The sequence below is a fragment of the Triturus cristatus genome, chromosome 1_1 (genome assembly GCF_964204655.1).
Source record: "Triturus cristatus chromosome 1_1, aTriCri1.1, whole genome shotgun sequence".
Classification (NCBI taxonomy): Eukaryota; Metazoa; Chordata; class Amphibia; order Caudata; family Salamandridae; genus Triturus; species Triturus cristatus.
In genome coordinates, this window is record NC_140579.1 from 313,970,946 (window position 1) to 313,988,301 (window position 17,356).

The 17,356-nt window shown below is 40.5% G+C and overlaps 1 protein-coding gene across 1 annotated transcript in view; it reads right to left on the reverse strand.

Moving 5' to 3' along the window:
* LOC146870167 (uncharacterized) overlaps positions 1 to 17,356 on the reverse strand; it is a 740,305-nt gene that overhangs the window by 146,583 nt on the left and 576,366 nt on the right. The window contains exon 3 of the mRNA XM_085629561.1: positions 10,059 to 10,221. Within this exon, the coding sequence (XP_085485687.1) occupies positions 10,059 to 10,221 (163 nt within the window). The remainder of the gene's footprint in view (positions 1 to 10,058; positions 10,222 to 17,356) is intronic.

The window sequence follows — 17,356 nt, forward strand, 5'->3', positions numbered from 1 at the left end:
TAGTATAGGGGTAAAAATTACTATTCTAACTCCAGGGGGTGCAACAGTAGGGTAAGTGTTGGATAGTATAGGGGTAAAAATTACTATTCTAACTCCAGGGGGTGCAACAGTAGGGTAAGTGTTGGACAGTGTAGTGTAATATTATGCGTTGTAATGGTATGCGTTGTAAAGGTAGTATGCGATGTAATGGAATGCGTTGTAAAGGTAGTTTTTAGAAATGCGTTGTAGTGTCATGCTATGTAATGGAATGCGTTGTAATGGATGTTGCGTTGTAAAAAATGCGTTGTAAGTGTAGTGTGTTGTAAAAGTTGCGTTGTAAATGTTGTTCCCCCCTAACACGCATAAACATCCAAGGATCGTCTCTTTAATGTAATGAAGTGAGTCTTAGCTGCTATAAGTCCACATGTCCCTTGCTACTGGGGTACACTGTACAGAGGCTTAAAGTATGTGTTTCTCTTTTAGCTTTAAAACAAACACTACATAAACAAAGCATGGGACTCAGTCATTGTAGCACCACGGTCCTCACACATCGTATGTTTGCCTCAATCAGTATTTACCGACATTTTGAGTAGAGAGTATTTTACACACACACACACACACACACACACGTATTTTAGTGAATAAATGGAATTTTGTCACAATTTGGTAGCTAACAGACACTTTACCTCTAGTAGGGTTATCAAAGAAGCCCTAGCGAGATAATGCTCCATGATGCCATCTTTCTGCTGCAGGCTAGGAGCTTATATTCCGAGAAGGCCATGACACTCTTCAATCATTTCAGGGCTGATTGAGTACCAATAAATTGGTGACAGAAAGATCTCTGTTTTACAGTGCTTAGAAATGATATGAGAATCGATATGAAGAGATTCTTAAAAAAGGTATTATTAACATATTGGTCACAAGGATCTTTTTAAAATGCCAATTTCACCTAAACCTATGTTTCAGAGGTGAGTGCTCATTTAATCAGATGCAGATTCAGGCAATGCTATAGGAAAATATCACACTGAATTCTTTCAATCCATGCCCCGGCAGTTATACACCTCCAAAAGGAACCTCAATTATTAAACCTCTTAGGCTGTCATGTACAACTCTACTATGAGGTGGTTTGAAGAGGTTTGTGAGGTAAGAGAAGGGTCCAGTGGATATTCAATGTATCCTCAGCATGTCAAACCAGCTGTTGGAATGGTGCATTTCTTCACATTGAGTCCACCATAGTGTGACAAATATCTTAACATTAAACACATTGCCCTGACCTTGTGATTACATTCACTCTATTGGCTGCCCCCTTATCAAATTTGAGACAAGCACCTTATTTTAAGACAATTACTCACGCTTATTTGAATTATTCAAATATTAATGGGTAACAAAGACTGTTGTGCTTTCTAATATTAAATCAACCATACAATGTTGTCTTTTTTTACTTTAAGGCTACACACATTCAATAGATGTAAAAAGCTGGAAGAAAAAGTCTCACCCAATGACTCATAAATTCTGTTGGCACCCAGGTATTAACCCTTCTCTCCAATAGTCAAGTGGTTGACTCAGGGACAAAAAGAAGGACTTCTGACTCCAAGGGGGTCCTGCTGACCACAAAGGAATGGACCCTGTAGGAGAACTGGATGGAGAGCAACCTAGCACTTAGAAGGATCACCAAAGAGCTATAGGATGCTGGACTGACAAGAAGGAACTTTTCAACAGTTGGAGAAAAGTGGGACTTAGTCATGTTTCCACCTTTGGAGGTCTAGGCGAAGGTGTTGAGGCTTGCCTAGGAAATTCACACCTTTGGCGGACAAGAACACCAGGTTGATCCTGCTGGGTGCATTTTGCTGCACTGAAAACAGATTCTGTGGCACCATATGGTAACGGTATGCAGCCTAGTGGAGACCCATCCAGCTACAGCTTTTATTGTTTTCTCTCTTGAGGATTTTGACTTCTGAAAAAGGGACTCTGTCCAAAGATAAAACCTTGGACCAGGGTGAGGTGGCAAATCTATCCGACGAATGAACCACCCTGGTTGGCCAGGAAATCCAGCTTTGACCAACTTGGAGATTTCAGAGATAAAAACCAGCAGCTTGAGCATGCGCTTAGTGATGACATATCAGACTTTGAAGTACCTTTGCTGGCCATGGGCTTGAACCATACCCCACTGGAAGATTTTGATTTCTGAGAAAATATTTATGACCAGTATGACCCACTTGGTGTATCGGGCCTCCACCTTATTGTGGTTCACCTGAAATTACACCTAGGTCCCAGTCAACTGTGAACTGCAATTTTCAAGGGGCTTTACTTTTTCTAGGTGCTCTTTGCCTTAGAACTTCAAAAAATCATAATTATGGTTCCTTTTCAACTTGTTTTTAGGATTTTGGTGTAATTTTCCTCATTGCGTTTCTCTGTTTTTCTTAATTGGTTTGAGAATTTTATTGTGCTGTGTTCTTTACTTTTGTATACAAAAATGTGATAGGCAGGATGCTTGAATTAATTATAGCCACTGGTAATTACTTGGGCCACATCCCAGTCATCGTTATTTTTTCCCACAATGACACCTTAGATTCAACTCATCCATATGTAAATCAGTGTTGATCTTGCTCCAATAGAAACAGCCCAGCCCGAATTCCCAATCCAGCTCCTCGCTTAACCAGAACACAAGCAACCCAAGACCTGGATCAAGTGCAGCTCGGTTCCAGTGGCAAAGTGAGCACTAGACCTAAATCTGAGCATAACTGTTGCACCTAGGGCATCACACTGAAGTATCGAAAAAAGTGATAACTGAAATGCTTAAATTAATACCAGGCACTGATAATTATTTAGGACTTCATCATAGTCCATATTTTTGTCACCCACAATGCCACCTCAGATTATACCCAGCCATAGGCAAATCAGCCTTGATCCTATTCCAACAGAAACAGTTCATCCTTAACTGCCAAGCTATGTCCTCTTTGAATGGCAACACAAACAACTCAGGACCAGTTTTTTCCCTAGTTGGGGTTCATAAGTTGGGTGTAGCTTAGCTCCCGTGGCAAAGTGAGCATGGGATCCACATCAACACATACCTGTCACACTTAGGGCATCATACTGAAGTATACAGAAGGTGTTCTCTACTTTAAAATTGTAGGTACTGCTTGAACGTAACACAGACTTTTATGGAGAATGCCTACTGCTTGTGCCATAGCTACCAGGGGCCTGAGTTGAGATTCTCTCAGAACTATGCTTTGACCTAATTAGGATGTGTTTCTTAAGTTGGTAGGGGTTATGTCCTCCCAAATTATTAACCCATTTTCTCACAGTTGTTGCTAGGAGATGTAGAGGAAAGGCAGAAGCATGCTCAGACAGAGAAAAACTGATAGAGAGAAAAAGTGCTTAAGAGTCACATTATCGGATTTAAAACAAATACAAATCATAGCTAATATTGAGGCTGATTTACAAAGCTATCTACATACCTTAGCTATTGGATTGTGCTCAATTATCCTGTGTTATTAGTATACATCCATGCTTAGTATTCACAAAATGTCTATTTACACTGTAGTGGAGTGAGGGGCACTGTTGGATTGTTTGAAGTAGGGCCAACCAGAATTGCTGGAAAATTGGTAAGGGTTGCCCCTGGGAACATCATCCCCATGCCAACCATAAATGTGGTACTCCAAGGACCCTTCCACAGAACACGTTATGGCCCTGCAGAAGATCAGAAAAGAAATGGGCCTGCTGTCTGTGACCTAATAGGAGTCCTAAACGACCGGACCCATTCCCTTTATAACAAAGGACAAAGAAGTGAACTCTTAGGGTCAGCAGTAAGGTTCAGCTTGCTGACATCTTGTGTGGTTAAAGGGACACAACAAGCTACAATACGTATTGCTCCTCAAGAGACAAGTAACAACTGGACCTGGACTGGACTTTGCTCGTGGCCTCTGCTGAAATAACTCTTGGCCCTTTAATGCTGTTCCTGTGGTCCTGAGAGCATTAGAAGTGACCTAGACCTCTATAGAAATCCAGAAAAGAGGGGATTTGGAGGACATTGTGTCAAAGGTTTCCGATTTCAAGGTAAAATCTTTGAATGGGACAAACTCCCTTAGTGTAGTCAAGTGGCCAGCCTGAAACCGCACACAGGTCGACCGCTTCCATAGACTATCATTGGCACATAGGGGTTCTTGATGCTATTTTTACTTAAAACATTGAAAGATTCATATCACAGGTTCCCTTATTGGACTTTTTTGTCACATTGGTGTCAGTTATTTTACAGTTTATCAAATTTTATTCTGTCTTCCTAATTCAGTTTTTTTGTTGTTGTTTAGAGTTTTGTCTTTGTGAGACCTGACAGCCTTAGGGTGGTTTTCCCCCAACTTTTTACCTGCCTCCCTCCATTTTCTGACCTTATTTTTGCTGGTTTTAGGACTCTGTGCACTTCACCACAGCTGACCAGTGCTACAGTGTGTATGCTCTCAGCTAAAAATGGTAATATTAGCTTAACCCTAATATGCATATCTAATTGACTTATAAGTCCCTCGTAAAGTGCACTACATGTGCCCAGGGCCTGGAAATTAAATACTACTAGTGGGCCTGCAGCACCCCTTGTGCCACCCTCTTATGTAGCGCTCTAACTATGGCTCAGTCCTGCCATTGCAGAGACTGAATGTGCAGTTTTTCACTGCCACTTTGGCCTGGCAGGTAAACCTCTTGCCAGTCTAAACCTTCCCTTTTTGTACATATAAGTCACCCCTAAGGTAGGCCATGTACGGCCCACAGGTCAGGGTGCACTGTATTTAAAATGCAGGACATGCACTTTTAAGTTTTACATGTCTTGGTAGTGAACCATTCCCAATTTTGTTTTTCACTACTGCAAGGCCTATTTCTCCCAGAGGATAACATTGGGATTACCTTAATACATCTTTTAAGTGTAATTCCTAATTGTGAAGAAATAGAATTTTCAAGTTTGGTGTCACTGAACTCATTATTTAAAATCACAACTCGTGGTGAAGTTGTATTTTAAGTTATAGTTTAGCAAATGCTGCTTTTAGAAAGTTACAAAAGATACAATTGATGGACGGAATGCTGGACAATGCAAACTTTCACCCCCAGTCACAAGGATCTGGGTTAAATCCATCTTTCTTTTGCTCACCACACCACCCCAGTTTGGACCCAGCCATATGCAAATCAGTCTTGACCCTGTTCCTTGTGGGAACAGTGATAGATAGAAAACTTTATTGTTTGATTAATTAAAATCTTACATTACAATAAAACAAATTCATACAATAATCCATTATATACACTTTAAATAGTAACAAATCCTTAAAATTCAATACATCTTTCAGTGTTTACGATAAAATTCATACATTTAAGACTTTAAAAAGAAAATATAGTCATTCTTAGTGTCCTGTTTCTTGCTCTTCAAGTTTTTTCGAATTTTTTCCCTACTTTTATTGTGGGAACAGTGCAGCCCGAACTGCCAAGCCAAGCCAGGTCCTCCCTGGACCGGAAACAAGCATCCTGGGACCGGTTTGAGGGCATCACCTTTTAGAAAGTCATCATTTACTCACTTTGGCAATTCTGTACCAGCTGCCTGTCTCTGTATGCACGCCTGGGGTGGGTGATAGCTGGGCTTTGTGCATTCCCTTTAGACAGCTACAGACAAAGAGTGTTTAGGTGTGACTGATGGGCCGTGCTGGGCAGGGTGGGAGTGAGGGATTGACACTTACACTTGAAAAGGCAGTGACCTGACCCCAAACAAAGTGCTGCATACCCCCCCGGTTGTGAGTCTGGAGCCAGCGCAGGAAGGGAGGACATCTGTGCTCTTCAAAGCTTTCTTTGAAGTCTCTCCACTTCAAAGACACAACTGGGTTATAAGTACTCGACCTCTGACACCATGACTTCACTTGAATCCAGAGTGACTCCAAAGGCTTGCTAGTCTAACTCCTGTTCTAAGTCTCAGGGACATCAAAGACTTCAACTACCTGCATCTGGACCCTACAAGCTGTGACTCTGACCTATCAAGTGGTGCCACACCAGTCGTGGATCCTTGGAAGTGTGGCCTAAGGTGCTTCCACAACCAGAACCCATGTAGCCTCATCAGAACTGGCTCCTCTTCACCTTTGCTTGGATTGAAACTGGGGAATCATTGTCGAAGCAGAGAATGAAGGCAGCGCACCACACTCTGAACCAGTTTCTCACCTTCTAAATTGACGCATTGCCTACTGTGGGAGCAGTAGCCGCGCATCGCCTTCTGAACCAGCACCTCACACTTAGAACTGACACATCACCACCATTGCATGGGGAATCTTGAAGCTTCTCGCCCACTGCGTGGCTTGACACCAACACATCACTTCAGCTGTACCTCGTGTCTCCTTCGACATCGACACAAGCCCGGATCAATGCACTTTCGTTCAGCTGGCCCAAGTGGGTCCCTGTATCTGAACTGTGCTCCAGCCCGGTGTGGAGTCTTTTTTGAGGTGTTTTCACAGCATCATTGTTTGAAGTGGTGCACAAATACTTTACACATTGCCTCTTAAGTGACTGCTCTGTGCCAAGCTACCAGGGTGGAGCACAGGATCATTTAGGGTGTGTTGTGACTTACCCTGACTAGAACAGTGTTTCCAGCTTGGACAGTGTATACCTCTGCCAACCAGAAACCCAATTTCTGACAGTCTTTATTGCTACTTTTAAACTGTATAAATGCTTTAAACATTGTCCAAAGTTAAACCTGCCTTCTCTGTGCCTTAGCTATCAGGGGGCTGAGCTCAGGTTAATTTAGTGACTTTTGAGATTCAACCAGATGGGATAGTGTTATTTGAGGTCTGCGATAATCCACTTTCTAACAAACATATGTTACACAGTGGTGGTTGCACTGTGTAGCTATAGTTAGTTCAGTGTCTTGTTGTTTTGCTAATAGCTTTAGGGCCATTGGATGAATCTACATGAGGCTTTCGCAAAAAAATGTTCTTCCACCTCAGCTCCTTCCCTCAAGTGGGGGCTAAGAAAAAGGAGGGCTCCCAATACATTGATTTCCCAAAGGCCATGTGGAGAGGGAGGGGGGCGGCTGCCCATGCCAGATTTGGATATAGGGCCTGACAAGTAGCCATGCCTGCGGCCAACTTCCTGACGCATATGACCATGGTCATGTGGAGTGTGGAAGTTGGCTAAATATGATCAATCCCCCCAAAAATCCAATGGAAATAAAAAATGGTTACAGTGACATTATAGATAGGTATGGTAATAAGAATTTACCTTACATTAAAAAAGCACAGACATTCACGGAAAAAAACACAAAGATTAAAGTGACCTTATATTTAGTTAAAATAAACTAAAATACAATGTTTAAAAAACAAAATCAAAATACATAGAAATAAGCAAGTTATAGTTTGTTGAGCTAAGTATAACTTGCTTATGATCTTACATTACAAAACGTATGACATGTTTCACAGATAATGTTCTAGAATCAGAAGACAGAAGAAAACAATTGGGACCATACACACAAAACCTTGGCTATTGTGAAGCTATATATGCACATACTTAACTCCATTAGCTCTGGATATAGTCACATATCTCTGTTTATAACTGCCGCACATGACTCAAATAGCATGATGAAAACCGTACATACCGATCCACAGAGTGTTATATGCTATGAATGACCAATGTTGAGGGAGTGGAGGGGCGTATCAACTCACTCAAGGCTGAGACTATTGGGAGCCACGGCCCCTTCCTTAACAACAGCAATAAATATTCTATTGCACCTTGTGCATCTATGTCAGTGTGTGTGTGTAAGTGTGTGTGCGAGTGAAGTCATAAACGGTCAAATATCTCGACTGTGGCTTCGCTTTAAAAAGAAATATTCCTCTTGTGAAACTTGGATACTTGGGGATGCACTGTACAGGATTTCTTCTCCTAATAATTACATGGTCCATGCCACACTAAAAATTACAGGCAACAGAGTCTATCCGAACATGTCCCAGTGGTTATAAGCGGTTCTGTCACCAGATCATTGATCCCAGGAAAATTGTAAGGTAGAAAAGATCACCATATCTAAAAATATCCCCCAGCTCAACAGTCAGTCTTGAATTTCCCGCAAGATTTCTGAACAGAGCAGGGCATTCCTGTTATAAGACTGTTTTGCATTTTTCAGAAATAAAGAAACAAAGAGACACAGTTTTATAATTCGTAAATTGAAACAGAACATAAAATAATTTGTGACATTGTCATCGTAAAGAATATTTAATAGAAATTATGCCTAATGACCAGAAAACGTAGCTGTAAATTAAAACATTATCTTTTAATGTATGTTTCTGAAAAAATTCCCCAAAATTAAAATGGACACATGGGTTTGTCTATAGAAATCAGCATGTTGAAATAACACATTCAATTATGTTACTAATGTCTGTATGCAAAGCAACTACTTAACCGTCATGCCTCAAATTTCTCAAATGAATTGTGGTTGAAAATCCAATCTGAAACCCTAAACATGCACCTGGTAATTTTAAAGGGGTAGGCACTGGAGCACTATTTGAAAATCGTTCCTGAAGAGACAGGAACACTTTTAAACAAGGATTAGCAAAGCTAATAGGTCTCCCTTATGCGAGATGTATTAACTCTGTCAATATTTTTTTAGCCATGTTGTACAGCCAGCCAGCTGCAGTACTGCATAACTGAAAGTAAAAAAAAAAAAAGAAAAAGTGCTCTGACGCACTCAATCAATGCTGACCGAAATGCTTTTTCAAATGCACCAAAGACAAACATGCGATTCGGTAACTTATGAGCAAATTGCAATTTGCATTTGTGATTCTGTATATGGAAGGGGCATGTTTAAAGTGTCCCTTCCAAATACCAAAATGGTATGGTGTGTATTACTGTTTGATGACTGAATTCCAGTTGTAAACCAGTAATATCTTACCCCCAGTTAGAATTGGTGGTAACCATTTGCAAATGCGAAGGAGTCCCATCAGGACTGCTTTCCCCTATGAGACTGTTAGAAAATATATTTTTTGAGCAGGCAGTGCCTGCCCCTAAAAAATGAAGCATTATTGTTTAATTTTCTTTTTTTAAACACATCCCATTGTGCATCACATAGATTTTTAATTATTTCCCATTTAATCACTTAACACTTTGCTCTTTTCTGCTTTGAAAAGCAGGTTGAGTATGAGTGACAAATACACGTCACAGTAAATAGTTTCATATACTTTATGAATAGCCTTGGCTTGGAATCCGATTATTGCACAGTTAGAAAACTGAGAGATAAGCTATCTAGCAAGCTTAGTTTGAAATACGAGCTTGTGACTGGATGATATACACCTTATTTTATATCGTAACAAGACACCTGTTGGGCCAACAATTTAAAAAAACTACAAACATAATCTAAACATTAAAAGGATCAGAAATTTCCAAATAGTCATAAATGAGCAGAGGAGGAAGCCACAATCTGTGTGTGAGTCCAAAATAAATCCCTTTAATGAGTAGCATGACCAACAGTTCAAGAAGAGCAATACCTGCTGTGGTAGATGGACTTTTTATATCGATATGAAGCTTTAAATATTGGTGTGTTCTGAAGATATCATTAATGGACAGCCAAGTACAATCTTACAACTATCTGTTTTAAGCATGTCTCACAGGTGTCTTGCAAGAATCTAGATTATGGAAGAAACGTTACAAATATGGGTTTTTACTTTTTCCACACAAACGGGCTTACTGCGAGCTCCCAATATAAGTGTTCTTGTTGTAAATGTAAAGTGTGTCCGCGTAAAATGATTCATATTTTCATATTTCTAATTTGCAATTTGGCTAAGTTGTTAATTAGGAGTGTTTTTTCAGATGTGCACATTTAAAATTGGTGTAGAGTTCATCACATCAATATGACGTGATCTCTTTAGAAGAACTCATATTCTTATCTTTAAATATGACAAAGAAAAATACAGCCTATAATGAATTAAAGAGGCCAGGATGCATTGAGAGAACACTTGTTGGGATGTTGCTATGAGGTGGGTCGCCGTGTTTCTATGTTCACATTAGGTAAAAATCCAACAGTAATACATTATTTGAAACAATGAAAAAAATATTTTGGACACTGAAACAAAGAATTTTACCTTTTGTGCTCTTCGTTTATCGGCCCTTTGATTTTGATGATAAATTCGGCTGAAGTTGGAGACAATAACTGGCACAGGCAGGGCGATGACCAACACTCCACTTAGAGAACAAATGGAACCAAATATTTTCCCTGCGATTGTCTTCGGCACCATGTCACCATATCTAATAGCAGAAAAATATGAAGTGTGTTACTCTGCGGCAGGTATGTACAAAACAGATATTTTTATTATCAATAGTCTTTTACACATTTAAAAGATCCACAAACATCTAATTGCTAAAGCTCGTTTAATAAGACAGAAAACCTCCATGCTTTTCTTTTTATGGCAAAGTGACCCTTTATGAGTAAACATTAGTGGTGATCATAAGTAATGTGATTCCCCTTTTGTAATTTCCTCTTCTTTATTTTTATGTAAAATTGTTTTCCTTTTAACAGCTTTTATTTATAACACACATTTTTTCTCCTACATTGTCTTCCCAACAATGTATTATCTCTGTTTTCTGATATTTTATGACTGAAGACTCACAATTCACATTACTTGGAAAGTTAACAACTACTCAATGCAAAACTAGCTGCTATCAATGACTTGACAAATACCACCCACTGGAATCATTCCACCCAAACATTATGGATTTCAAAAGAGACATCACATGCCCTGTGATACTTACAACACCGCAGGAAGGGATAGCGCACATCCTTTAGTCACAATGAAAGCCACTGTATTATTTTTAAAAATATATATATATTTTGAAACCTGAGGCTGACATATTTATTAAATAGCGATTTGTAACCTGCCTATAAAGCTGCTAATCCAAGCAAAAGTTAAGATCACATTTACTTTAAAAAAATCACTAATAAGAGGTGTAAGAGTTAAAAGCACCAACACAGGTATAGCACTGATCCAGCAATTTCCAAGCAAATTGATCATTCCTCATCACTCAGTATATTCTCTGGGTACAACCCATAATACCCATTGGTTTCACACAGCTGAGGTTTCCTATGATTTTCATTGCAGCGATGCAGAATTACCCACGCCAAATGAGGGCAGTCGTAATGAGATTCAGAGCGGTATGGAGTAATAATTACATGCGAAGCATGGATGGACACTTTACAAACATATCTAATCATAAAACAAACTTAAAGTGCGGTTACAATACAAAATCTAAAAACCCAGGACATCTGTAAAGTTATTGTAAGCTCTACGAAGGACAAGCTATACTCTGCAATAGAGAACTCATAACCTCACACATTACATTAGTGACGACATTTCAAACAACATCACAGGTCACAGCTCACTGCTGACATCTCTGGATCCAAGGAATAAAATGGTCCCTTGTCCAACTAGTTTTCTTTACTTTTCAATTTTCCAAAACTAGGGTGTATTTGCTTCTAAAGTTGCAAAAATGAGCAATGAGTGCTCTCTAATTCTGGAAAAATGATACATTCTTACGTGGACGAGTGACTAATTCATTCTGCATCTCCGACAGTAGTGCCTCTTAAGACGCAATCAAGATTTGTCTGCTCCTAGTATGACAGATTTCTAATCAACACAAAGAAGTTCCATTTCAGTCCGTCTGAAAGATCTGAATTTCATCCCAAATAGGGTGTAGACATCAGAGAGATTTGTTCATGTTTCACGGATGAGAGTGACAACGTGGGGACTTTGGCTATCCAGTCTTGTAGTCTAGTGCAGTCCTCCAGCCAGGGATTGGCTTTGACTACAGGGAGATATGGTAAGCACCATAATTGCCAGGATCTAATTTATAGGCTTTCTATACATGGGACAGACTCTTAGTTTCTATTTTGTTTCTTCCATTTTGTAGGCATCCTTTGTATTAATGATTCCCTGGGCAGAACTGCATCAGAGCTCATTTTGTCAGATATTTGGTCCAGTATTGTCTTCCTTCTTCTCAACGTTGCTATTCCAGTATCTCCTTTAATCACAGAGAGGGCCCGATTTATATGCTGGCAGAGAGGGAACTCCTTGGCAACAGTGACAGAGCTCCCTCCCAGCCAACATTATGGTCTGCAAGCCAATTTAAATTTGGGCACACTACTCTGTCTCCACCATGGTCAAAATTTTCTGACGGACTGAGGGATTAAGAACCTTCAGAGAGTTGGCTTTATGTCCACCCACCTGATTTAGATGGGTGGTCATACCGCCATTAATCAGTGCCCATCACTGCTAGAAGAAACCTAGTGGTAAGGAGCACTGAAAAGTGCACAATGATCCCCTCACCATGGCAGCATAATCCCATGGTAAGGTAGGTATTGTGTTTTTTTATCTGCAAAAAGGAAAGCTTACTTTGGGATTTTCTTTTTGAAAATAAAAAACCTTATAAATTTGACATACGGTTCTATCATGTTGATAAAGCCATAGTGCAAACTTACAGCGCATTGGTAGGAACTACCATGATGGTGGTTTCTGTAGTGCCGGAAATATCCACTGGGCAAGCAGATATTTCTAAATTTGGTGGACAGTTATTTCCTCCGTCCCCCTGGTGGAGGATCAGCAGTTCAACAAACATTAAATGAGGCCTAGAGTTTTCAACTGTGGTTAAACTAAATCCTGCAAATCTCAAAAGAGAAGGTCCTCTGTTCCTTTCTGAACCTGTAAAAATTGCAACATATTAGCCAAGGTAAGGTGGGTACAACCTTGGGGTTGGCCCTTTTCAACTCTTAGGAAGTGGCCTTGCTTAGACCCAGGACACTTCTTCAATTGGAGAGCTAGTAGCAGTTTGGAACATGCTTCTATGGTTTTCTCTGCTGGTATTAGAACAGGCAATTCTGATTCAGACAGCCAACTCAGTGGCCGAGTCTTACATAAAGAGCCATTAATATGTGTGGCTTCTCTAGCTCTTTGAGCTATCCAAATCACCCCTTAGAAGGAACAACATTTAGCCCTGACTCCCTCCAATATTCATGGAAGTCTCAATGTGAAGAGGATCACTCACATACGTGTTTCCTCTGTCTTACAATATTAACATATCTTGTCCAATTTTTCAAACAATTTGCAGAAGGTTTTTTACTCCATGACATCACTCTACTTACCTGTTATATCTACCTGTTTCCAGAGTTCGATGCCTGGAGAGTGAATGCATTGACCTTTCCTTGGCCTTCCCTTCTCGTGTATGCCATCCCTCCAATGTCTCCAGATCTCTGAATCTTAGTGGTCCATTATGGGCCTGAAAGAGCTTGTTTCTCCTGTTCTCAAGAGCAATGTCTGCAGAGTCCTCTCCTACCTCAAAATCTCCATCTATCTATCTGGAAGCTGAAAAAGGGCTCTTCAAGATCTAGGCCTCACACCTTCTCTAGAAGAATCTTTCCAGAAATATTTTCTCATTCTACTAGACGATAATATGACCTATATTGTAAGTCTTTTTACTCCTGATTTTAGGCACATATCGGGATCCCTATACTTGTGAACCTAGGTGGGTTCTTCAATTTCATCCCTCTGGGCAGGGGTCTGTCTAATATGGAACAATTGGAGAATTGGCCTTTAGAAGATTTTTCTCTTCTGTGCCCCCGCTTTGATCAGTTGTACATTCTTGGGATTTACTTTTGGTCCTCAAGGATTTACAGCATCCGCCCTTTGAATTACTTTATGTTGTCTAAAATTTATGAATATTAAAATTTTTGTCTAGTGGCCATTCCTATAGCACACAAGTTGTGGGATTTGGGATCATTATCTTTAAAATCTCTATATCTGCATTTCTTCTCAGCAGCAGTGGCCCCTGGAGGGAGTTTCGTGGGGCGGTGAGCCGGGGCAGGGGAGGGGCAGGGTAAAGGGTAGTAAACTCCAGCTCACGGCCGACCGGGGTGATGTAAATAAATAAATAAATAAAATGAGTTTCAAGGCGTGCACTGAAATGTCAAATGCGTTTCAGCGCGCGCAATGAAATTCGTTTTATTATTTTTTTTCTTTACATCACTCTGTAGTAAACTTCGGCTCAGGGCCGACCGGAGCGATGTAAAGAAATAAATAAATAAAACTAATTTCATTGCGCACGCTGAAACACCAAATGCATTTCAGCGCGCGCAATTAAATTTGTTTTATTTATTTATTTATTTATTTACATCACTACGTAGTAAACTCCGGCTCACGGCCGCCCGGAGTGATGTAAAGAAATAAATAAATAAAACTAATTTCATTGCCCGCGCTGAAACGCCAAATGCGTTTCAGCGCGCGCAATGAAATTCGTTTTATTTATTGATTTCTTTACATCACTCTGGTCGGACGAGGGCCGGAGTTTACTACCCCCACCTGCCCCTCCCTTGCCCCGGCCCACCGACCCACGGAACTCCCTCCACGGGCCGCTACTGCTTCTCAGACAGTTTGGTTCAAACAGTGGAAAATATTTTTTTACGTAAACTGTTGTCCCTTCCTCCTTCAGCACCAATTTTTAATATACACGAAGACCTGGGGGTGGGCTATCTTACTGATGAAATCTCTGTGGCGCCGTTACTAGGCTGGCTGAGAGTGTGGGCTCAGCAACCCCTGCATTTAACCCAACTTATTGTCCAAGATTGTTTGTCCCTTGATGAAGCTATGTCCATCTCTTGGCTTCGTTACATTAAAAATAACTTGAAGTCACTCGGTTGTCCCAAATTGTTCGATAGGCCATGTGCATTGAGTAAAATGAAAATTAAGGCCCTTAAGAGTCAATTTTTGAGCAAAGCCATGTTATTGAGGGAAGAAGAGGAACTGGGAAAACCGTCAGTTAGGAGATGTGTCATGTTAAGTACAGGTAGTGGAATCCAGTTCTACCTGACCTTTATAAACAAACCTTTCCATTTGTTTTTGTTAATAAGGTTTAAGCATGGCATGCTTCCCTGGGTTCTGGCTTACCCTAAGGGTTTTTTCAAAGAGGGAACCCTGGGGCCTTGCCCCTGTGATAATACCTCTGAACAAAATATGTTGCACATGGTTTTCTTCTGTAAATTTTACTCTTTACTCCGAAAAAAATATATTGTACCTATTCTTAAGAGTTATAATTTTGTACAAGTGAGGCCTGCTCTGGTCTATCTGCAAATGCTCGAGACTCCGTTGGTATGTTTTGGAGTAGCTAGCTTCATTACAGGGGCTATTAGGCGCAGAAATAGGGTTTTATTTCATTAGTAATTCACCCCAGGTCCTAGGAGTATTGTTTTTTAATGACTGTACATGGAATGTTGAAACAGAAATGGTTTTACGGATTCATAATTAATTAGATTCATTTAAATTGACATATTTTTATTGTGTTTGGTGCCAATGTATTATTTTATATTTTTTGTGAATTTCTTGTATCTGCCCGTACTATGAATTATTGTACTGTGCTTTGATGGTTTTAAATTTTAACCGAATAAAGCAAATTTTTGACTTTGACTTTGGTTCTTCATTTGAGAGCAGGTTTTCTACAAAGGCGACCTTCTCTTTCATACAGAGCAGGAGATTGTTCTTCCTACTTTTTCCCACTTCTTTCTAAGCTAAGTAAAAGAAATCACATCTTCGGGATGTCACCTGGGCAGTGACTATTTAGGGATGCTCAACTCACGGAATGCCGGTTTCTTAGGGGGAAGCAGGAGGACCATCTATTCACTTGTCATGCGGTGACCTGGGCCTTCACTTTTTCTGAAACACTACCATAATAAATGAATGAATCAAAAATGTTTGAGCTTTGATACTTAAGTTCTAATCGAAACTATAAAACATTATTTATTCTTCTGTGATTTCTTTCTAATTAAATACATATATGTTGACATTAATTAGGGTAGCGATTATATGTTAGGTTGCAACCTCATTAGCTTTAATACACACTCTTTAAAGTAAGGTATGGGAGGAGGTAGTATTGAAATGTAATATACCTACTGCTTCATTAAAGTAAGTTCTGGGAGAAGAAGGAAGGATAATCAGAGTAATTAAGATTACTGGTAAGTAATCAGGACATTACCTCTAAATAGTAACAATTTAATGTCTAAGTATTTTGCTTGTTCTGATAGTATTGCTCAATATCATGGTGATATTAAATATATATTCAATTTGCATTTATATAACTGTGACTGTGTGCGTTTTTGCATGTAATTATTCATTTTTTGTTGACGGCTTTTTTATGGTGCATTGCCACACGTGCAAAGGAGTGCGAACAACTTCAGCAAACGAGAGGAGCGACGAATGGTCCAGAAATGTCGGAATTAACAAGGGAGTAAAATACACAGCCTTTTAAAGGCGCACATTGCGAGGGCTGCCCCGGCGTACCGGGCACAGGTGTTTCGGTGGGCGGCCAGGGAGGGGTGGTTCCACCGACCGGTTTTGTTGCTCGGGTCCTGCCGACCATGTTTCTGCATGCAGCGCTTCTAAATAAACAATGCACAAACAAAGGGGCATATTATCAAGAAATGGCGATAAAATTATCGCCGCTTTAGTGGCAGTTTTCTGCCGCTAAAGCGGCAATAATGGGCTTGATAATATGCCCTTGAGAATTCCCATAGAAGCCCATGTTCAGGTGTCAACATGGGCTTCTATTGGAATTCTCTGTGGCATATTATCAAGCCCATTATCGCCGCTTTAGCGGCAGTTTCCTGCCGCTAAAGCGGTGATAATTTTAACGCCATGCTTGATAATATGCCCCAAAGGGTTTTAAAATAAGTTTTAAATTCGCTTTAAAACCATTTATGTATGCATTGTTTAATCACAAGCGCTGAAAATGGGAAACGTGGCCAAAGAGACTCCAGCAACAAATCCGGCCGCCATGGCAGTGAAACTGGCGCCCACTCAGCCACCCCTTGAAACGCCCTGCAGCCACCCGGCCCTGTCGATGACACTCTGCACCGTGCCAGTTTTGAACAGGGACCTGAGCCCTGCTCTCGTCTGCAATCTCTAGCAGTAGCAGAGTGATGACTGCTGCACTCCAGAACTAATACCATGTATGTGCCAGGGTGAGACTGGAAACAACGGGAGGTCACTGCCCTGACACACTGGTCATGCTATTCCCTCATGACCATCACAGTTCCCCTCTCCTCCAATTTCATCTTCCTCCATTTTGCATTTATTGGTGGAATAAATCCTAACATGTTATGATATTCTGTGTTTTTAGTCATCTTTAACTATTATCTAAACAGAAACCTGCCTTTTCCTGTGTTCGGCGTGAAAGGACAGAATGAGGTGACACTGAAAGAAGCACGTGGCAGAATCTGTAGCCTCTCTGCCCTTTGCAAGAACCCTGCCCTGTGTAGTGACAGCAGCTTCTAAGGGATGGCTGACACTGTGGGGCAGATTTACAAGTCCCTTGCAACACTTTTACGCCGCCGTTGCGTCACTTT